This window comes from Apium graveolens, chromosome 5 (genome assembly GCF_009905375.1).
Source record: "Apium graveolens cultivar Ventura chromosome 5, ASM990537v1, whole genome shotgun sequence".
Taxonomy (NCBI): domain Eukaryota; kingdom Viridiplantae; phylum Streptophyta; class Magnoliopsida; order Apiales; family Apiaceae; genus Apium; species Apium graveolens.
This window is the reverse complement of record NC_133651.1, coordinates 8,175,430-8,199,230: the sequence shown is the minus strand read 5'-3', so window position 1 is coordinate 8,199,230 and position 23,801 is coordinate 8,175,430. Positions and strand designations below refer to the sequence as shown.

The window sequence follows — 23,801 nt, the reverse complement described above, 5'->3', positions numbered from 1 at the left end:
GAACCTGAGGCTGAAACCGCAGACAGTGAAGACACCATTGTGACCACACCGCAATCAAGCAGCCGTACCTCGAGTCAGAGTCAGACTGTAACTCCTCAAACTTATGCGTCTGTCATTCAGAGTACTGAATCTAGATCTGAAACAAATGAAGGAAGTATCTCAGCTACCTCGAGCGAAAGCAGTGCACCTCTGAGGTTCAGAAATATGAATAATATTTATGCTCAAGATGAAGACTTAAAGTTAAAAGAGGAATTGCACTTGTTGAGCATCGATGAACCTATGTTATATGAGCAGGCTGCTAAGAGTTGAATTTGGAAGGACGCAATGAAAGCTGAACTCGATGCTATCGAGAAAAACCAGACCTTGGTTCTTAAAGACCTACCTAAGGGGCATAAAGCCATCGACTTAAAGTGGGTTTTCAAGGTTAAGAAGGATACTAATGGCGAGGTTGTAAAACACAAAGCTCGGTTAGTGGCAAAGGGTTATGTTCAGAAACATGGGATAGATTATGAGGAGGTTTTCGCCCCGGTTACACGGCTTGAAACAGTAAGACTTTTACTAGCTCTTGCGGCAAAGAATTCTTGGGAAGTACACCATCTTGATGTAAAATCAGCTTTCTTCAACGGAGAATTGCAGGAAGAGGTGTATGTCGTGCATCCTAAAGGGTATGTTAAAAGAGGACAAGAGTCAAAGGTGTATAGGTTGTTAAAGGCCCTTTATGGTTTACGTCAGGCACCAAGGGCCTGGTATGCCCAGCTCAATAAATGTCTTCACAAGTTGGGGTTTGTAAAATGTTCGTTTGAGCACGCTGTTTACACTAGGAGAGATGGAACCGAGTCACTGGTCGTTGGTGTCTACGTTGATGATCTTTTGATCACCGACACCAGTACTTCACACATAATCAACTTCAAGGAGCAAATGGGCAGGGAATTTGAGATGTCTGATTTGGGACAACTCACTTATTATCTTGGTCTGGAAGTCGAGCAAGGCCAGGGGTTTATTGAACTAAAATAAACGGCTTACGCTAAGAAAATTCTGGAGAAGGCGAGTATGAGTGACTGTAATCCTGTCAGATATCCTATGGAACCAAAACTGCTGCTGCACAAAGATGAAAATGGTGAACCTGTGAACCCGACAGAATTTAAATCCATAATTGGAGGTTTGCGCTATCTAGTGCACACCAGGCCTGATAGCGCCTATACAGTAGGAGTCGTCTATGTACGAGGAACCTTGGATTTTGGATTACTGTACAAGGCTGGAAAAGGTAACTATTTGCTGGCAGGTTATTCAGATAGCGACTTGGCAGGATGTGTGGACGATCGTAAGAGCACTGGTGGAGTGGCGTTTTAGTTGGATTACAGTCTCATAACTTGGATTTCTCAGAAACAAAGATGTGTTGTATTATCATCGTATGAAGCAGAATTTATGGCAGCCACAGTAGCTGCATGTCAAGGGATATGGCTGCAACAAGTTCTTAGTTACATTTCAGATGTTGAGCCCGGGCCTGTCATGTAATATATCGATAATTGTTCTACTGTTGATCTCGCCAAGAATCCGGTCTTCCACGGTAGGAGCAAGCACATAGACATTCGCTATCATTTTATATGAGAATACCTGGAACAAGGTCTGATCAAAATTAAATATGTCAGCACAAATGAGTAGCGTGTAGACATTCTCACTAAAACACTGTCCGTAGAAAAGTTTGAGAAAATGAGGAACCTGTTGGGTGTTAAGTAACTCAAGTCAGTTTAGATTAAGGGGGTGTATGTTGGAATTAATCTAAACATTTTATTTGTTTTATTGTTTAAATAAATCAGCTGTTCACTAGTATTAGTATTGCACTAAGAGTAGGACTCCAGAGTTGTTAGGATGTGTAGTCAGGAGAATAAGTCGTGGAGAAAACTAAGGTGTTTAGCCCTAGATTGTATCTATCACTTTAGGCTCATAGTTTTAGATAAATTTGCTTCACTTGCATTTGTTTTTAGGTAACTCTCTCAATTGTAAAACTCATCAGTTATTAATATACCTGCTTTCATTTCTGTTTAACATATTGTTCTTGTCTATATTTTACAATACTTGAATATCCAGATACATTTATTTGAATTTCTAATTAGTAAAATATATATTATATTAATTATGTGTTAAGTTGTATAAAAAAGCTATTAGAAGAAATAATGCAAGACTTCATCACCATAATATTTAATGTAAATAATGGCAAATTGGCAATGATTACTAAAATATAGCTTCTAAAGAAGCTAAAGAGGCTTGACAAGCTTGATACGTAAATAGTTATAATATCAGTAATTGATTAAGCCTTCAAAATGTTAGAGACCATCCATTTATTAGAGGCATATGTCTATAACTTCGGAAAATTTGGCATTGGTGACTTGATGCAGCAAAATTTTGTGGTTTCAGGCTCATAAATATATGATTAAGTAACACTCAAATCTTAATTTATTGAGAATTAAAAGATATTCAAGTTTTAATTAAACAATTTTGCAAACTTAAAGGACTATTCAATTTATTTCTAAAGAGATTAAAATAATATTGTATTGTGACAATTAACAATTAGTCATTTACCCTTCCATTAGGGACACTTGTATAGTCCAGTGTCAAAATAGCTCATATGTCCTTGTGGTGAACCACCAACAAATCATGAGTATGCATATATCTTAATAATCTAAAAATTATTGTTTCACTTTAAAAGTATATTATGGATAAATATACATATTCATATATTACTACTTATTTAATATTTTTCCTTATCCTTTTTGTAAAAAAATGTGCCCTTTGCTACTAAAATAATTTATTTTTGGATATACTATATTTTGCTATCCAAAATTGCATAATATTTAAAAATGTTTGTTTTTTATTGTAGTTAAGTTACATTTTACATAAGATTAAAAAACGTATATTGTGCATTATATCCAAATAATTTATTTTTAAATATATAAATACCTCTCATCAATTAAAATTGCATAATATTTAATAAAAATGTGTCTTTCATATTATGTTCATAAGAAAAAAGTCCACCTATATTATATATAAATATATGTAAAAAATTATACTTTATTTTTCCAGCTGTATACCTATCACAAATTAAATGAGTATTTATGAAATTTGTATTTGGTGGATGTTATCCAGCTGTAAACATACCTTATACTTTGAAATCAATGCTAATGTTATTGACTTATTTTTTCATATGCATGTATTCTACTATAAATACGGGCACAATCTATGTTCCTCATACACAAATTACAAATCAATGAGTGTCCTTTTTTATGTATTCTTGTATAGAATGATAGTAAGAGGACTTCTCATATGTTTAGTGTAAAAATAATTAAATTTGTAAACAAAAATGTGTTATAGTTTATCAAATTCATATAATTTTAGGATGTTCATGGTACATCATTATATTAAAAATAATTTTTTTAAGATGACCATGTTTCATGAACAATGCTAAGATTATATAGATTTGGTTTTTTAATAGTTGTATTCATAGAAAATTAGTGATACAATTTTCTTTTATATTATTGGTTAGTTATATTATCGAGGATTTGTGAATGCAATGAGTTGTTTCAGTAATTTGGAAACTTGAGCTAATCTGATCCTTAACCATATGTATGGGAGATGGGATTGCAAAGTCTTTTTGCCATAATTTTTATTTTTGTGTTTATCAATTTTAATCATGTATGTTTATATTCATAGGTGAATATAATAGTGGGGTACCAGTGATACATCACTATATCAAAATTCATATATTTAAGTGATGATTTATCATACTTTCGTTTCTAATATAAATATGTATCAATGGTAGAAAAATAATTAGCTAATTTTGTTAATGTGGCTATTAAGTACTTTTGTTACAATCTATTTTTCATTTAATGAAAAGGTCTTTGAAAAATCATCTAATCTCATTATTGCCTATATGCTATCTGGTATCTCACACCCGTAATTTCATTCTAATCGGCTGATGTGTGTGTAATCGGTTTTATAAATTTTCATTTGACATGTAATAGTGGACTACCACATAATGAGTTTTACTTATGATACTAAAAAATATAGCTTGACAACTTTCAAATGTGGTATAGGAGTGTTACAAACTACTATTTAAAAATGCTAGTTTATTATGACTACATGTCAAATGAGAATTTTTGAAATCAATTATCCAAGGGTCTACATATTAAAATGAACTCCGGTGTCTGATACTAAATAACACTATGAGCTGCAGGGGATTGAAGTTTCTACTTTATGATGGTGATATGTAAGTAAACCGGATATATATAATGACTTGTAATTTAGAAATTCAGTTTAATTAAATTAATTTGATGGTCCTCTCTTAGTAAAATGAATAATGATACGATGAATAGAGGAGGTAACTCAAAATTATAGGGAATGCTAGGATTGATTTGCAAGTGTTGTGATGGAACCATTGGAGAAGCCGTCTGCATAAACTAAACAGGTTGAGTCTTGCTCTAGTCTGCATTGTAATCCATGGAAGTGACCAAGACCAATTTATACTTATGGTCCGTTTACAATTTTCTCTAAAACAATTGGTTGAAACATCAAAGAAGCACATATATGTGAGTGAATGCATAAATTGTATAACATTATATTTGTAGATTCTTCACTTTATTTAACAGCCTCGCGTATATTTCTTTCTATTTTTGCCTATGTTCATTTGTGCTTTGAATTATGTCTATATTCTCAAGCGAGTCTGGATATGAAATTTAATAATAAAAAAGAATACGAAATTGATAGGTTTCATTTATGACTATACAAATATGTACTAATGGTATGTCACCATTTACATGTATAATAATTTGAATTGTGAGTAGGGAATTGGACATCTATCGTATGAGGATGTTTCTGTTTGTATTTAATGAACGTGTTCGAAGTGGATTGGTAGCTTAATCCATTTGTGGTTTGAGATGTAATGGACGTTTGCAGTTCTTCGGCTCCTCATCAAAAATCAATTTCTTAATGTGTATATTCAATTATAATTTACAATAATATTTTAGCTCCTAATATGCTTGACCCCCAGGCCACAACCAACGGTTAGAAATTAAGAGGTGTAAGGTAAGTGCGTTGTCGGTGAATTACAAAAGAAACCATAATGAATACTTTAAAATAGTTTGTGCAATAATCGTCTAAAAAGGAAAGATAGATAGACAAGTATTTGCTACCAAATTAATGTTGTTTGCTATAAAAGCATTGCTCTCCGACATAAACTATGTGGATTAAAGACAAAAATCAGACAACGGGATTTTTCAAATCTTTTTGTGTTACTTGTTCCTCTTTTGGGGGTGATAGAGATTTTTTAAACTATTTTTTGGTTTTTACCCATGATGGCATTTAGTCTAGTTGTATGATTCTCTCTTAGGGCGCGATAGGTTCTTAGTTCAATTCCCGGAATTCCCTTTTTTCCTGACTATTTTAATTTGTTTTTCATTGCCCAACTTATCACATAATACTATAAGTCTATAAGTAGTTTTCCACTTTCATATGAGATGTAGAAGACTTATAATTAAAGAATCAGAACTATATATTTAAACTCTTTAATAGACAAAATAGATATAGCTGAAGAGCTCAATGTGATACTCCGTTTTTGTTATTGAGAACTAAAGATTACAAGAAGTACTTAAACATAAACAAGAGTTACTGATTCCTAAAAAATAGCAACTTCATTCCTACTCCTGATCTACTACTCCACGATCCTATAAAATAGGAAATAAACACCTGACTAGGCCTTAGTTGCAGACTTGGCTTAATAGCTAATTTATTTAAAAACAAACTTCAAAATATAAAAACTAAATTTAAATTAAAACCAACAAATACCCCCTTAATCTAAATTTGGTTTCTGCAAGTTCTTCATGCCAAGCAGTGCCCGTAGTCTCTCGAACTTGACAGTGGCCATAGCTTTAGTCAAGACATCTGCACGCTGATCTCCAGTTCTAATATGCTCAACCTTTATCTCGCCTTGCTCAACACATTCACGAATATAATGGTATCATATATCAATGTGTTTACTTCTCCCTTGGAACACAGGATTCTTAGCTTAATCGATCGCTGATTTGTTGTCTATATACAAGACCTACCTTCTCCTCTGTAATATTTCCCAACAAATTTCGTAACCATATACCTTGACAAGCAGCCGACGTAGCTGCCATAAATTCTGCTTCACATGATGATAGAGCTACGCAACGCTGTTTCTGAGACACCCATGTAATCAAACTCTCATTTAAATAGAAAGCCATTCCCCCAGTAGATTTCCTGTCATCTATTTGCCCCGCTAGATCACTATCAGAGTAACCCGATAATATGTTATTTCCACTTCCCTTTGAATAGATTAGACCAAAACCAAGCGTACCTTTCAAATAACGGAGAATTCACTTCACAACATTCCAGTGCATGACCGTGGGTCGCTCCATCTTGTGGCTTACAATTCCAACAGGATAGGAGATATCTGATCGCGTATGAACTAGATATCTCCGACCTCCCACAACACTTTTAAACTCAGTTGAGTCTACTGGCTTTCCGTTTACATCCTTGTGCAGCTGTAACGTTGGCTCCATTGGATATTTTGTAGGCTTACATTCACCCATACCACACCTCTATAGCAGTTTCTTTTCATATGAAGTCTGCTTTGGCTCGATGAACTCTTTTCCTTGGCTTACTTCTATTCCGAGATAATGAGACAATCTACCAAGATCGCTCATATCAAATATCTGACTCATATGTTCCTTGAACGAGTTTATTAGTGATATGCTGGTTCCTGTAACCAACAAGTCATCTACATATACTTCAATTATCAATGTTTCATTGCCTACCCGCTTCGTATATACTGCATGCCCATATGGGCATTTAGTGAAGCCCAGAATTTCCACGCCCAGAATATCAAAGTCCATACAACGCTTTCAGTAACTTGTACACTATCTATTCCTTGCCTTTTTACACAAAACCCTCTGGCTGCATAATATATACATCTTCTTGCAAATCACCATTCAAAAAGGCTGAATTAACATCAAGATGGTGGACTTCCTCGCAATGTTTTGCTGCTAACGCCAACAATAAACACACAGTTTGAAGACGGATTATTGGCGCAAACACCTCCTCAAAATCGACTCCCTATTTCTTCACATATCCTTTTGCGACAAGCCTCACTTTTTGCTTCACCACGTCTCTTTCAACATTTTTCTTTAATTTGTAGACCCATTTTAAACCTATTGGTTTCTGGCCACTGGGAAGCTTGACTAACTGCCATGTATTATTTCTTTCAATAGCTTCTATTTCGATTCGCATAGCATCATTTCAAGCCTGTTCTTTGGTGGCCTGAATATATGTAACTGGCTCCTCGACCCCCAAGAATAACAAGTGCTCATCTTCCGCCTCTATTTCCTCTGTAGTGCCATAGATTGAAGACAATGTTCTGAAACATTTTGGTGTGTTGCTTGCACCTGATGTCTGAGAACTGCTGCTACCTGTCGATATTGATCCACTGAATGGGAGTGTCTCACTCGACTGGATTGATATAGTCTGGGTAACTGGTGTTGCAGGTTCTTCTACCTCCTCTGTATCAGCTTCACTAAAGAACTGAGAATGGGCTTCATTTGTTTTTCCCACGATGTTCCAAACCCACGACTTTGACTCCATAAATTTTACATCTCTGCTGACAGACACCTTCTTTTTGTCTGGGTCATACAGTCGATGGACTTTTGTGTCGGGCTCCCGTCCAAAGTACACAACATATTGACGGCGATCATCCAATTTTTGAGTATGCACCGATGGTACCTTCATATACGCACAGCAACCAAATACTCTGAGATGAGAGATATCAGGTTTACTCCCTGTCCAAGCTTCATAGGCTGTATAGCTTGACAAGGCTCATGCAGGCAATCTGTTTAGCACGTATCCTGAGTGCCTTACTGCTTCGCCCCAGAATTCTGACGGTACGCCCTTCTCCTTTAAAAAAACTTCGTGCCGTGGCTATAACTGTTTTATTTCTTCATTACACCCACCATTTTGTTGTAGAGAATAAGGAGCAGTATATTGCCTAAGGATTCCATCATCTTCACAAAATCTTTTTAATTTCAGGGAACAAAACTCACCACCTCTATCAGTACAGAGAGTTTTAATTTTCTTGTCTGACTCATTTTCAACCGGTACTTTAAATTTTTTAAAACCTTCAAAAGCTTCATATTTGGTCGATAGAAAGAAAACCCACATCATACGACTGAAATCATCGACTAAAAGTAAGAAATACCTCTTTCCAAATGGGGTCGGTGGAGAGATTGGTTCGCATAAGTCACCGCGGGCAAGCTCTAACCCTTTGCTAGATGCATAGTTCGTCTGAGAGGGAAACAGAGTCCGTATTTGCTTCGCCATGAGACATCCCTTGCATACTTCAGTAGGTTGAAGTAATCTGGGTAGACCCACAACCATATCATTTTACTTCAAGGTGGACATTACATTAAAATTGGCGTGGCCTAGGCGACATTGCCATAGCCATAAGTCTTCTTCCATCTTTGTATTCTGTGTATATAAGCAGGCACCTGGTGACTCTTCTAGCATAATTTTATACAACCGATTCACTGACCCCTTAACTTTCATCAACGCCCTCCCATCTTTCTCATAAACCCACAATAGCTCACGAAGCATTACCACCTTGTTTCCTTCTTCCGACATCTGTCCAAGACTTATAATGTTGTTACAGTGGCATGAAATGTAGAACACATTATCAAATATTCTTTCTTATTCGTTTTTACACTTGAAAGTGATTGACCCTTTCCCTTTGATATTCACGGTTGACCCGTCTCCAAACTTTACCTCACCTGTTATTCCTTCATCCAGCATCGAGAATTTTGTTTTATCTCTGGTCATATAATTACTAGCTCCATTGTCCAAGGACCATACTTGTGACGTTCTCTTCGTTGTTGGGTCTTTCTCCAATCTCGGGATTACTTTCTCCTCGTTCAGCAACACCATTGTTGTTTTACTTTCATCTAGCTCAGACAGCAATAATACAGGCTCGTCATCTTTGATTTCCACCAGATTTGCTTCAGACTTTTGATTTCTTTCTCGACGAGGCCTCTTGCAATCTGCAGCATAATGCCCCAACATAATACAGTTGAAACACCTCACAGTGCTTTTGTCTCGACTCGTGCCTTTGAAACCACGATCACCTCGCGAATTGCTAGTCCCATCAGTGTTGCCTGTACGCTTCAGCCAGTCCTTGTAATATCCGGGATATAGCGTATAATTATTTTTATCAATAAATAATTATTATGTGATTATTATGTGATTTTTGGTGAATTATCTGATGATTGGTGTTGATATGTGGATGTTTATATGTGATAAAGTATAGGTATGTTAATTTTATTATGTCCAGAATAAAATATAGATAATTGTGATATTTTTCTGGTAATTTTTGGAGGGTTATATGATTTTATATTAATTTATGAATTTATTAATTATTTTCTGAATAATTACAAAACTATTTTATAAAGCCGGGAATCTTCCAACTTCAACCGTTTTTACGTTTTTACTACGTGAAACTCTTCCGAAAACTCTTTACTAACCTAATCTGGTAATTCCGGACATTTTCCGTGATTTGACTTTTTCAATCCGGATTACGGTTTGACCCGTGCGCATCCCGGCGCAAGATTTTCGATACAATTATTATTTCGGTGAATCAACAAAACCCGTATTCTCGAAATACAGGATATTATTACATTATTTTTGTATAAAGTTTTTATAAAAAGCTCGGTTTGGATAATTATCCCATACGAGTGTCAAATCGGATCCTTTTTGCAGTTACTTAGCTGCTAAACAACTAATTTATCGATCCAAAATGATCCAACACGAACCAATATTCCTTAAATATATATAGCCCTTTTATTATTTCATTTTATTCGTATAATCATAATCCATTAGTAAAAATATAGAAAATACAGAGAAAAACACTAAAATGTTACGTTCTTTAGAATCAAACGCACGAACGTATGCGTTATCGAACTCCGATTCAAGCGTGCAATATATCAAATCGAAGCTCTCGAAAAACCCATTCTGAATCAATCATCCATTTTTGTGCAGGAATTAAGGTATTTTTTTTATTTAATTTTTTTAATTTGAATGAATTAAAGTTTAAATTAGGAATTTTTATTCTTGATGTTTTTGATGTGATTTGATGGTATAATCATGTAGACAATTTTCTCCTGACAAATTTGGTATATAATATGTCAAAAATCGAGTTCAATAACATATAGAAATTGATGTTTAATTATGAACACTTGAAAATTAGGGTTTATGTTCATGAATAAACTCAATCGAAATTTGGGATTTTTATAACGGTTGATTCTAGATATGTTTGATGAGTACTAAATATTAGATCATTTTATGAGCAATCGAAACATGTAAAGAAATCAAAGTTTGGACACCGGAATGAGTTCGCCGGAAAACCTTCGAACTCGCTGGCGTTAATGGTGAGTTCGCCGGGGAACTGGTTCTAGGGGTTGTAAGCGATACAAAGGAACGTCCCTGGGTTGCTGCTAGGGCCAGAATTTGTTTGATATGCAGAATCATTTAACCCGGTTCGTGTTTGCTGTTAAATTGCCTCGCTGGATTCTTTCCCCGGCCGCCGTATTCTTCAGAATCAGGTGACCCATTCGGGTCAATTTTGACCCGGGGTTCGACCCGGTTTTGATCTGTTGTGGTTCAAATTCATTTATGAAATTATGTTTTTACAAGTTGACCCCCAAAGTTTCTGTAATCTTGCAAATAATGGATGCATGTTTTAAAAACTTCCAGAAAATGGATTACTGTTTTGAAAATGATTTGTTTAATTATTTTAAATTAAGAAAATTGTTTTAATTTATTTATTTATCCAAAAATAGATCTGATTTATTTTATTAAATAATTTTAATTAGTTTTTAATTTTTTTAATTAATCGATTAATTTAATATTAATTGATTAATTCATTTAATTAATTATTAGCTAATTTTAATTTATTTAATAATTGGATTTAATTTTTTTTTTGATTTAAAAATTCCGAAAAATAGTTTCGAGCTTTAAAATATTATTTTAAATTATTTTCAAGGCTTAATAATTATTATAAAATTATTTTAAAGCCAGATTCGAGTATTCGCACCCTGTTATTTAATTATAAAATGATTCGGATACCCATTTTAATTCTGAAAAATGTTCAAGAATTAGTTTTAAATACCTGGAAGATCATTTTGACCCCGAATCTTTTTTGAAAAATTATTTTGATCGAATATCATGTATGCTATGTGCTATGTGCTATCTGATTGATGTGTTATATGCCTATGTGGTTATTATTTATTTGGGTAAAATGAATGGTAGATAAAAGCTTATGACGTCTATGTGATGATTAGAATGATATGAGATGGAGTATTGATAGATACTTGTGATGCCTAGCAGAGTAAGCGAGGCATAGAAAAAATAGCCAGTGATCATTAAATAGAACTGAAGTGTAGAAAATAAAAGCAAGTGATCGAGGAATAAAAGCAAGGCATAGAAAAAAAGAAGGAAAGTGATGGAAAAGTAAAACTGTTAGATGGGTACAAGTTGGAAATCATCGGTAATAAAGCAAGTACTTCTGAACCTTCTTCAAGATATATTTCAAATATTTTCAAAATTCCTCATAACATGTTGCTAGTATTCAAAATAAATCATGTTTTATATTGCAAGCGCTTTAAACTATTCAACCTTGAACCCTGATTCTTATTGATCTTGAGCCATAAGCCTTATTCTTCATAAACCATCGATTGTTGAATTCTCAGATACGAGCCAGACACATACTATACTACTCCAAAAATATATATCTACCACATACTGATTACCGATATTGAATTACTTGACATATCAACCCTTATTCCTTGTTTAACAGAAGACCAATCCTTGTAACCCTTAAACCCTTGGTCTTATACCAACCCTTTCCTTAACATACCAACCCTTTCCTTAATTGAAAGCCAATCTTTTTGAAATCTTTGTTATACCTTCATGGGATTGTGAATCACCCTATACTTCAAGATAAATGTTATTTATGATTCCGCTTATTGAATTATATTGGTTATCATATTTAATTATTTTAGAATTGGATGGTTTTATAAATGTGGACCAGATTCGTGGTCGGACCAGATTCATAATAGGCCAATGCGTGCCTTGGATCCAGTATATAGAGCAAAGCGGGGAGCCTTGCTCGGGATTAGTGTGTGACTGATCAGCAGACTAACCTTGGTTTATAAAATGAAAAGTGAATATCCAATTCTAATCATTGCTTAATAAGAAACTTGATTCTTCTGAATCATTTCAATTGGTTATTGTTTAACCTCAGTTATTACTATTATGACTTGCTGAGCTAGTTAGCTCACTCTTGCAAACCTTTTTATGTTTTCAATAGTTGAAAAGGAAATTGTCGGTAACGAGAATTCTCAGTCCAGTGTGCGAGCTAGGATTCTAAGTTAAGTTGGATCGAGGTAGGATTCAAATGATAAACCCACATGTAATGACTGAAGTCATGAACTAGTAAAAAGAAATACTTGAATACAGAACCAGTTTCTGGAGAAATTGGCCCACACAAGTCTTTGTGCACCAATTCAAGCACATTCTTAGCTCTGAAATTTGTCTTGACTGGAAATTGCTTTCGGGTTTGCTTTGACATAAGGCAAACATCACACACAGTATCTGGTTTGATCGTCTTTGGAAATCACTTCACCATCTGGTTCTTGGACCTTAGAGACATGGCTTGGTAGTTTACATGACCAAGGCGAGTGTGCAACAACCTAGAATCTTCATCCGATTTAGATTCAATCTTGTATAGTCTGTTTATTGGCCTCAATAACAATCTTGTATAGTCTGTTTGTTGATCTCTTGACTTTCATCAACAGTCTTTCTTGTTCTTGTTTGTCAAAAACCCACAAGAATTCTCCTCTGAGTACCACTTTGTTGCCTTCCTCTGACATTTGCCCCAGGCTGATTATGTTATTTCGTAGACTTGGGATGTAGTACACATCGTATAGGACTTTCATTTCTCTATTTTTGCATGCCAACATCACGGTACCTCGTACTTCTATATCGACTGTAGACCCATCTCTAAGTCTGTGAACTTTACCTTACACCCAGTCATATGGTTGCTCGTGCCATTGTCGAGATACCACATATTGGACTCACTAGTTTGCTCTCCATCTTTTTACAGTAAAGAGAATATTACCTTGGTCTCATCCAATATCAATTTTGATTCATTCTTGTCATACTTTGCCAATAACAATGCTGGTTCATCGTCGTCTACAGCAGCCATATATGCCTCTTGTCTCTGCTCCTTCTTTCATTTAGGTTTCCGACACTCAGCTGTAAAGTGTCCATAGACATTGCAATTAAAACATTTTATCTTATTTTTATTAGAATTTCCACGGCTCTTCAACCCTGTTGACCTTTCAGTATTGTTGCATTTTTGCCACTCCTCTCGAGTGAGTAGTAGTTTTCCATCATTATTTTCACGCTTTGCCCACTCCTCTTCAGTGAGCATCAATTGAGTTTCCCCGATCTCTGGTTTTCCTTTCACTCTTTCTTCGTGTGCCTTTAGTGATCCAACAGCCTCCTCCACAGTCATTGTGTCAAGATTCCCAAATTGTTCTATGGTAGCTGTGATGTGTAAAAATCTGGAAGGGACTGCACGTAGGAGTTTTTTCACGACATATGACTCCACCATGTCCTCTCCTAATGCCCGTATATTCATTACGAGTCCATTCAACCTCATGTGAAAATCATCAATGTTTTCGTTATATTTCATGCTCAAATTTTCAAACTCAGATTTGAGAGTTTGAATCCTGGCCTTCTTAACTCTGTTGGCACCTTGATGTATGGTCTTTATCATTTCCGATAAGTCCTTTGCCGTTTTCTTTTCTACCAATGAGAGCAATACATCTTCAGGTATGCCCTGATACAACATTTCCATGGCCACTTTGTCTGTTTTGTCTTTAATGGCAGCCTTGGGATCACTTGGTTCCATTGTAATCCATACCCCTTGTGCCTGCATGAAGACTTTCATCTTGACAGCCCAAGTTGTATAGTTACTACTTGTCAGCATTGGGTAACTCAAGCCTATTGACCCTCCCTTGCCTTTGTTCACCTCCATCGTTGGTATTGTTCCTTGACAGTCACGACCATTCCTGCTGTGATACCAACTCTTACTAATAATAAATTTACACCCTCAGCAAGTATAATAATACCTAACTGTTTGTATATGCTGAAAAGATTTACTCGACTGAAATTTCTTCTTATCCAAATGAAAAGCAATACATTACATATATAGAAATAGCAACTGAAACTGAAGCATATAAACTAGGACATGATCCAGATTAAATCCTAATACAACTCAACCACTGCTGACCCATTCTCAATCCTACAAACACGTTAACATGTTCGACTTATTCAAACAAATGCTACACTACACACCTCAGATAGAACAATATAAAAACTAAACAAATATAAATATTTGAGATTAATTCCAACAGTTTTGAAGACTACACCTGTATCTTTATTGATTTTTGTATTCTCTGGACAATCACAAGAAAGTTTCTATGATTTAACAACAATGCCATCATAAAATCTTACATAAGTTATCACCATTTCATTGTATATATGACCATTAAAAGACTTGGCCATACTTTAAACCCAGATATATTTATTTGATTTTTTAATTAGTAAAATATATATTATATTAATTATGTGTTAAGTTGTATATAAAAGCTATTAGAAGAAATAATAAAAGGCTTCATCACGGTAATCTTTAAAGTAAATAATAGCTTACTAAAATATAGCTGGTAAAGAAGCTTGACAAGTAAATAGTTATAATATCATTGATTGATCAAGCCTTCAAAATGTTAGAGAGCATCCATTTATTCAAGGCATATGTCTGCAACTTCTGTGAAAAATTTGGCATTGGTCATGACTTGATGGAGCTAAATTTTGTGGCTTCACGCTCATAAATATAAGATTAAATAACATTCAAATCTTAATTTATTGAGAATTAAAAGATATTCAAGTTTTAATTAAACAACTTTGCAAACTTAGAGGACTATTCAATTTATTTCTAAAGAGATTAAAATAATATTGTATTGAGCCAATTAAGAATTAGTCATTTACCCTTCCATTAGAGACACTTGTATAATCCAGTTTCAAAAAAGCCCATATGTCCTTTTGGTTAACCACCAACAAATCATGAGTATGCATATATCTTAATAATATAAAAATCATTGTTTCACTTTAAAAATATGTTATCTATAAATATACATATTCATATATTACTACTTATTTAATATTTGACCATATCCCTTTTGTAAAAAAAATGTGTCCCTTACTACTAAAATAATTTATTTTTGGATATACTATCTCTTACTATCCAAAATTGCATAATATTTGAAAATGTTTGTTTTCTATGGTAGTTAAGTTACATTGTACATAAGATTAAAAAAAGTATATTGTGCATTTTATTCAAATAATTTATCTTTAAATATATATATACCTCTCATTAATTAAAATTGTATATTATTTAATAGAAAATGTGTCTTTCATATTATTGTCATAACAAAAAAGGTCAACTATATTATATATAAATATATGCAAAAAATTGTACTTTATTTTTTTCATTCCCCGATGTTATCCAGCTGTAAACATACCGTATACTTTGAAATCAATGCTAATATTATTGACTTATTTTTTAATATCGCGTGTATAATACTATAAATATACACAATTTATGTTGCTGATACACAAATTACAAATCATAGAGTGCCGCTTTTATGTAATCTTGTATAGAATGATAGTAAGAAGACCTCTCATATTAAGATAGTGTAAAAATATTTAAATTTATAAACAAAAATGTGTTATAGTTTATCAAATCCATATAATTTGAGGATGTTCATGGTACATCATTATATTGAAATTAATTTTTTTAAGATGATGACGTTTCATGGACAATCCTTAGGTTATATAGATTTTATTTTTTAACAATTGTATTCAGAGAAATAGAAATGCATATTAATTGAAAAAATTAGTGATACAATTTTCTTTTATATTATTGGTTAGTTATATTATTGAGGATTTGTGAATGCAAATAGTTGTTTTAATAATTTGAAAACTTGAGCTATGGGAGATGGGATTACAAAGTCTTTTTACTGTAATTTTTATTTTTCTGTTTATCAATTTTAATCATGTATGTTTATATTCATTGGTGAATATAATAGTGATACATCACTATATCAAAATTCAAATATTTAAGTGATGATTTATCATACTTTAGTTTCTAATATAAATATGTATCAATGGTAGAAAAATAATTAGCTAATTTTGTTAATGTAGCTATTAAGTACTTTTGTTACCATCTATTTTTCATTTGATGAAGAGGTCTTTGGAAAATCATCTAATCTCCTTGTTGCCTATATGATATGTGCTATCTTACACCCATAATTTCATTCTAATCCGTTGATGTGTGTGTAAGGGATTTTATAAATTTTTATTTGACATTTAATCTTGGACTAGCGGATAATGAGTTTTACTTATGATACTAAAAACTATAACTTGACATCATTCAAATGTGGTATAGGAGTTTTACAAACTACCATCTGAAAATGCTAGTTTATTATGACTACATGTCAAATGAGAATTTCTGGAATCAATTATCCAGGCATCTAACATATTAGAATGAACTCGGGTGTGTGATACTAAATAACACTGGGAGCTGCACCCGATTGAAGTTTCTACTTCATGATGGTGATATGCCAAGTGTTGTGATGGAACTATGTGACTGAATGCATAAATTGTATAATATTATGTTTCTAGATTCTTCACTTTGTTTAACATCCCGAAATTTAATAATAAAAAAGAATATGAAATTGATGGTTTTCATTTAAGACTTAACAAATATGTAATAATGGTATGTCGCCATTTACATGTATAATAATTTGAATTGTGAGTAGGGAATTGGACATCTGTAGTCTGAGGATGTTTCTGTATGTATTAAATGAATGTGTTCGAAGTGGATTGGTAGCTTATTCCATTTATTGTTCGAGAGGTGATGGATGTTTGCAGCTTTTCGGTTCCTCATCAAAAATTAATTTCTTAATTTCTATATTCAATTGTAATTTATAATAATATTTTAGATCCTAATACGCTTGACCCCCAGGCCACTATAAAGAGGTATGAGGTAATTATAATTCTAGTGAATTACAAGAGAAGCCATAATGAATACTTCAAAATAGTTTGTCCAATTATCGTCTAAAATGGAAAGATAACTAGGAAAGTGTCTGCTTCCAAATTAATGTTGTTTGCTACAAAATTAATGTTCCCTGACATAAACTCTTTCGATTAAAGACAAAAACCAGGCAATGGGATTCTTCAAATCCTTTTGTGTTACTTGTTCCGATTTTAGGGGTGATAGAGATGTTCTAAACTATTTTTTGGTTTGAACCCATGTTGGCATTTGGTATAGTTGTATGATTCTCGCTTAGGGAGTGAGAGGTTCCGAGTTCAATTCTCAGAATTCCCCATTTTCCCGACTTTTTTAATTTTTTTTTATTGCCAAGCTTATCACAAAATACTATAAGTCTATAAGTAGTTTTCCACTTTCATATGAGATGTAGAAGACTTAAAATTACTTCATAAAAATTCTACTACATTCACATTCCAATCAAACAAACATCAAAATATAGGAATTGTCCAACATAAATAAAGCAAAATCTAAGTAATATGAAAATTTAATGTAAAAACAAAACCAGTTCACTTGCAAACAAAGCAGTAGCAACTACTAAATAAATCTCTAAAATTAAGCTGACTTGAAAAATAAGAATTTTTTTTTATCTCGCTGCCTTAAACAAACTCTTACCTCGAAGTTTTTGAATGTTGTCTCTGTTTTACCCCCCCTTTACGCACCAAGCACCCTTAGCACATGTTATGGTCACAATCATTTAGGGCAGTATTGTAATATCTACAATATTGTGTATAATTATTTTTATCAATAAATAATTTTTATGTGATTATTATGTGATTTTTCGTGAATTATCTGATGATTGATGTGGATATGTGTATATTTATATGTGGTAAAGTATAAGTATGTCAATTTTATGATGACCAGAATAAAATATAGATAATTACGGTATTTTTCTGGTAATTTTTGGACTGTTATATGATTTTATATTGATTTATGATTTTATTAATTATTTTCTGAATAATTACAAAATTATTTTATAAAGCCGGGAATTGTCCAACTTCAACCGTTTTTACGTTTTTAGAACCTGAAACTCTTCCGAAAACTCATTCCTAACCTAATCTGGTAATTTCAGACATTTTCAATCCGGATTACGGTTTGACCCGTGCGCGGCCCAGCGCAAGATTTTCGATACGATAATTATTTCAGTGAATCATCATAACCCGTATTCTCAAAAGATGGGATATTATTATAATATTTTCGTATAAAGTGTTTTATAAGAAGCCCGATTTGGATAATTATCCAGTACAGGTATCAAATCGGATTATTTTCGCAGTTACTTAACGACTAAGTAACTAATTTAACGATCCAATACGAATCGATATTCCAAAAATATATATAGCCCTTTTATCATTTCATTTTATTCGTATAATCATAATCAGTAAGTAAAAGCCCGTAAAATACAGAGAAAATATCGAATTCATACCGTGTTCTTGAGAATCAAATGCACGGATGAAGGCGTTATCGAACTCCGATTCTTGCGTGCAATATATCAAATCAAAGCTCTCGAAAATACCTTTCTGAATCAACAATCTATATTAGTGCAGAAATCAAGATATTTTTCTTATTTAATTATTTTATTTCGAATTATTTATGGATTAAAATAAGAATTTTTGTTCTTAATATTGTTTGTGTGATTTGATGCTTGAATCATGTAGATCTTTTCTTCCTGATCATTTTGGTATATTATATGATGAAATTGGAGATCAGTAACATGTTTAATTTTGAGTTTGATTTTCGAATTTAAAAGATTAGGGTTGAATGTTCTTAATCAATTTTTGGGTATTTTTAAACCATAAAATCTGGGTTGAAATTGAAAGCATCATCATGTAGATCGTTTCATTTTCAATCAAATCATGGAAAAAAATCAGATGTTGGTAGTCGCTTTAGTCTCGCCGGCATTCTTGAGCTTTCGCCGGTAAAAATGGCCTTTCGGCCGGAATCAACGAGTTTTAACTCGTCTGTAGGTTCTGGCTGCTGGATTGAATACGTGATTTGAAGTGCAACTGCCTTGGAGGGAAGATGGGACCGTAATCCTGCAGATTGGTCACCGATTGAACCTTGCCGGAAACGGCAGTTTATCGAATTCTGGGAGGATAATCCGGCGGGTCGTCGACCCAGTTGCCGACCGGTTTACCCGATTGCCAAAGCCTAGTTTTGACCCCTGAAACCCATTTGCAAATTGTAATTTTTGTTTCTGAATTTCTTTTATTTAAAAATGGTTTTAAAATTCTATTTTAATTTCTAAAAATTCATTTTAAATTCTAAAAATCAATATTTAAATCTGAAAAATTATTTTTAAATTGAAATTAAATCTAAATTATTTATTTAATTAATTTTAGTTAATAATTAATTATTTAATTAGTTAATTAATTTAAAAATTAATTGATTAATTAATTTAATTAGTTATTAATTAATTTAAATTGATTTTATAATTAGATTTAGTTATTTATTTTTGATTTAAAAATTCTGAAAAATAGTTTCGAGCTTTAATATATTATTTTAAATTATTTTCAAGGCTCGATAATTATTATAAAATTATTTTAAAGCAGATTCGGGTGTTCGAACCCTATTAATTAATTATAAAATGATCCGGAAACCCGTTTAAATTCCGAAAAATGTTCAAAAAATCATATTAAATACTTGGAAATTCATTTTGACTCTGAATCTTCTTTGAAAAATTATTTTGATCGAATATCTTGCATGCTATGTGCTACGTGCTATCTGATTGATGTGTTATATGCCTATGTGGTTATTGTTTGACTGTTTCGGTCATAACTTTTAATCCGTAAATTGAATTTGGGTAAAATAAAGGGTAGGTAAAAACTTATGACGTCTATGTGATGATTAGAATGATATGAGATTGAGTAATGATAGATACTTGTGATGCCTAGCAGAGTAAGCGAGGCATAGAAAAGAAGGCCAGTGATTAGTAAATAGAACTGAAGTGTAGAAAAAACAGCAAGTGATTGATGAATAGAGGCAAGGCGTAGAAAAAGAAGGAAAGTGATGGAAAAGTAAAACTGTTAAATGGGTACAAGTAAAGTTGGAAATCATCGGTGATAAGGCAAGTACTTCTAAACCTTTGTTCAAGATATATTGCAAATACTTTCGAACTATCTCATAACATGTCGCTATTATTCAAAATAACACATGTTTTATATTACAAGCGCTTTAAATATTTAACCTTGAACCCTGATTCTTCTTCATCTTGAGCCATAAGCCTTATTCTTCATAAAACATTAATTGTTGAATTCTCAGATACGAGCCATACACATACGATACTACTCCACAGATACATATTTACCACATACTGATTTCTTATATTGAATTACTTGACATACCAACCCTTATTCCTTGTTTAACAGAAGACCAATCCTTGGAACCCTTGAACCCTTGGTCTTCTACTTTCTAATTTTTCCCTTGATTGAAAGCCAATTTTTTTTGAATTTCTTGTTATACCTTCATGGTATTGTGAATCATCCTATGCGTCAAGATAAATGTTGTTTATGATTTAGCTTATTGATTTACATCGGTTATCATTTTCAATTATTTTAGAATTGGATGATTTTATAAATATGGACCAGATTCGTGGTCGGACCACATTCATGGTCATAATAGGCCAATGCGTGCCTTGGATATAGTATATAGAGCAAAGCTAGGACCCTTGCTCGGGGTTAGTGCGTGACTGATCAACAGCGTAACCTTGGTTTTTAAAATGAAAAGTGAATATCCAATTCTTCTGAAACATTTCAATTGGTTATTGTTTAACCTCATTTATTGCTATTATGACTTACTGAGCTAGTTAGCTCAATCTTGTAAATCTTTTTATATTTCCAACAGTTGAAAAGGAAATTGTTGGTAATAACAATTCCCAGTCCAGTGTGCGAGCTAGGATTCCAGGTTAAGTTGGATCGAGCTAGCATGAGCTTTATATTGTAGATGAGTTATGCAAGATTGTAAGAATGATATTATTATCAGTTGTAAGTTGAACTAGTAGGGTTTTGGTACGATGTAATAAAAGTTAAGGTTGTGGCTTGTTTTCATACTTTAACCTGTTGCGATCCGTGGTTGTGTAAAGAAGGTTCAATGCATATAATATTTCATATAAAGGTTTATATATTGGGTGTGTGTTATGTGAACCCCAGACTTCTGACCCGGGTTTGGAGGGCGTTACAATTTGGCATCAGAGCCATATGTTATAAGTCACTGAAACAAGCTTAGAATATCGGAAATGGATAGAGGGTTATGACTAGGATTAGGAAATAGAAAGATAGAACATCGAGAGGTGAAGTGCGAGTGTATAATAGGTTTTGTTATGATTCGTGATGAGATTTGAGATTCTTATCTGGCGACGTGATTTTCAGATGGCAGTGATGGCAGATTATTTTATTTTGGTATCGTCTGATCATTCGGAGCATTCAGTCGGAGGACCATCATCTGATTCATACCCTGCTCGTCCACTAGTGTTAGCCATGTCATATCCTGTTACGGAGATTGAACCTTTTCATGTTATTATCTCATTCCCTGATGCGAGACAACCTATTCGAGACTCCCCCACATGTTGATTCTAGTTCTATCGGATGTTCAGCTCTGAGTGCATCTTTTCTATCTACCCTACACCTTGTTCTATATCATCAGTTTAAAACCCGTCATATAAAGTAACAGCACCTATGAGGATGGATTCGAAAGCTACAACATATGGTGAGTACACGAGGTATTAAGAAGAGTGAGAAGAAACCTAGAGAGAAGATTCGTATGTTCCGTTGAATAGCCGCTACCAGGTTATATGGAGCTACTAGTAAGTATTCCACCTATGATTATCTTATGGAGTGAGCTAGATGGATTTTAAAGAAGTTTGGAAAGATTGGAAATCGAGAATTTTCGTGGAAGTACATGATGATATTATGACCAAACATGATGCGTATAGTAGTAATGTGATGTGATATTAGTCGACCTTTTTTCTAAAATGGATTTAATGATTACTGAATAGACTTATTATACTTATTAATCGTAAGAGATGATGATGGGTGTGTTACCAGTATGAAAGACTAGAAGTGAAGTTACGAATAAAATAATACGCAATGGTAACTGGAGTTTTGTTGACCAATGAAGGCAAAATGGACCCAATAAGGGGTAGAAGATATATGGAAATGAATGGGCTTTTATATGATTGTTTTCCTAATTGGATTCCTTGTGATAGTTGAGAAGGGCGACAACCAACTCATATAGTGATAACGACCAGGTGTATGATTTTTAAAATTTTAAACCAGGTTTTGAAAGAGATTGTCTTAACAATTTTTTTTTTCTAAAAGACTTTTAAACAAAACAAGTTTTAAAAACTTGGTTGTTCAATTACTCCATGGGTTTCTCGACTGTTATAAGATTTGGATTATTTAGAAGATTACTTGTTCAAAAAGTTAGTATGGTTCGTTTAGAAGGCCAAGTGGACCCGCTAATATAGAGAAGGTTTAATTGTTCCTAGCAGAAAAATGTAAATGTTGTTTGATAAACAGAACCAATGTACGGAGAAACTGTTCATCCAATTTCTGAGATGATTAGAGTTCGAAGAATTCGTCAATTAACAAGAAGCCGAGTATGAGCAAAGAAGATTGAGAAAATTTCCAGACTTTTCTAAAGGAAGAATGTTATTAGTAAAGGAGGCGATATGTTGAACGATCAACAACAAAAGCGAAATTTGAAGTTATGATTGTAAATCTCGTAATACTGCAAATAGAGTCGAATTATAAATATGGAAGTGCGGCACTAAAGATATAATTATTCTAATGATCCATTAAGAAGGCATGTTAGAGAACTTTCTAAAGTTAATATATGACTCAGATTGGAATATATTGATCGAATCAGCATTGAAGCTGTAAATAGATGAAATGTGGATGACGACCAATGCTATCATCCTTTTTTATAATACCATTCATTCTTATGAATCTTGAATAAAGTATGAACCTCGTTCATAATCAGCTCTATGAGGTGATAAGAAAATTGTTGTATTCCTTTCAAAATCATTTTTCCCTCAAGTTTTATCTTCTGATTGAGACAAGCAGTGTTATGGTTTGACGCTTTGTCGAAATGACAAAGAGTCTGGTGGGACGCCACCTAATCATGTGCTGTATGCCATATAGTATGAAAGACTGGCCATCTTGAGTACAAATATGGTTATCTCACTCATATCCAAATCATCATTCATTATTTCCTCTTCAATTATGATTTCTTGATTCATGGATCTTTTTGATTATATTTTTGTACTCTTATTCCTTATAAAAGGTTTCCAATCAGAATCATATACACAAATTCCTTCTTGTGTAAGGTATATCCTTTGAATATTTTAAAAAGGACGTGAAATGAACCCGTGTAGCAAATGGAGTTATATGATGAGTATGGATAATTACAAGCCAACAAATGGTGGACATTTATGTGCAAAGAAGAATCATTATGCCAGTAACGTGGTTATCGCGAAGACATCAAATCGGAAGCAGAAATCTATATACATGATACATTC

The 23,801-nt window shown here is 33.3% G+C and overlaps 1 protein-coding gene across 1 annotated transcript; it reads right to left on the bottom strand.

Moving 5' to 3' along the window:
* Positions 1-13,345: 13,345 nt before the first annotated feature.
* On the bottom strand, positions 13,346-14,155 carry LOC141659749 (uncharacterized). Its single transcript, XM_074466677.1, has one exon. The coding sequence runs from the start codon at positions 14,153-14,155 to the stop codon at positions 13,346-13,348; it is 810 nt and encodes a 269-aa protein (XP_074322778.1).
* Between the last annotated feature and the right edge of the window lie 9,646 nt (positions 14,156-23,801).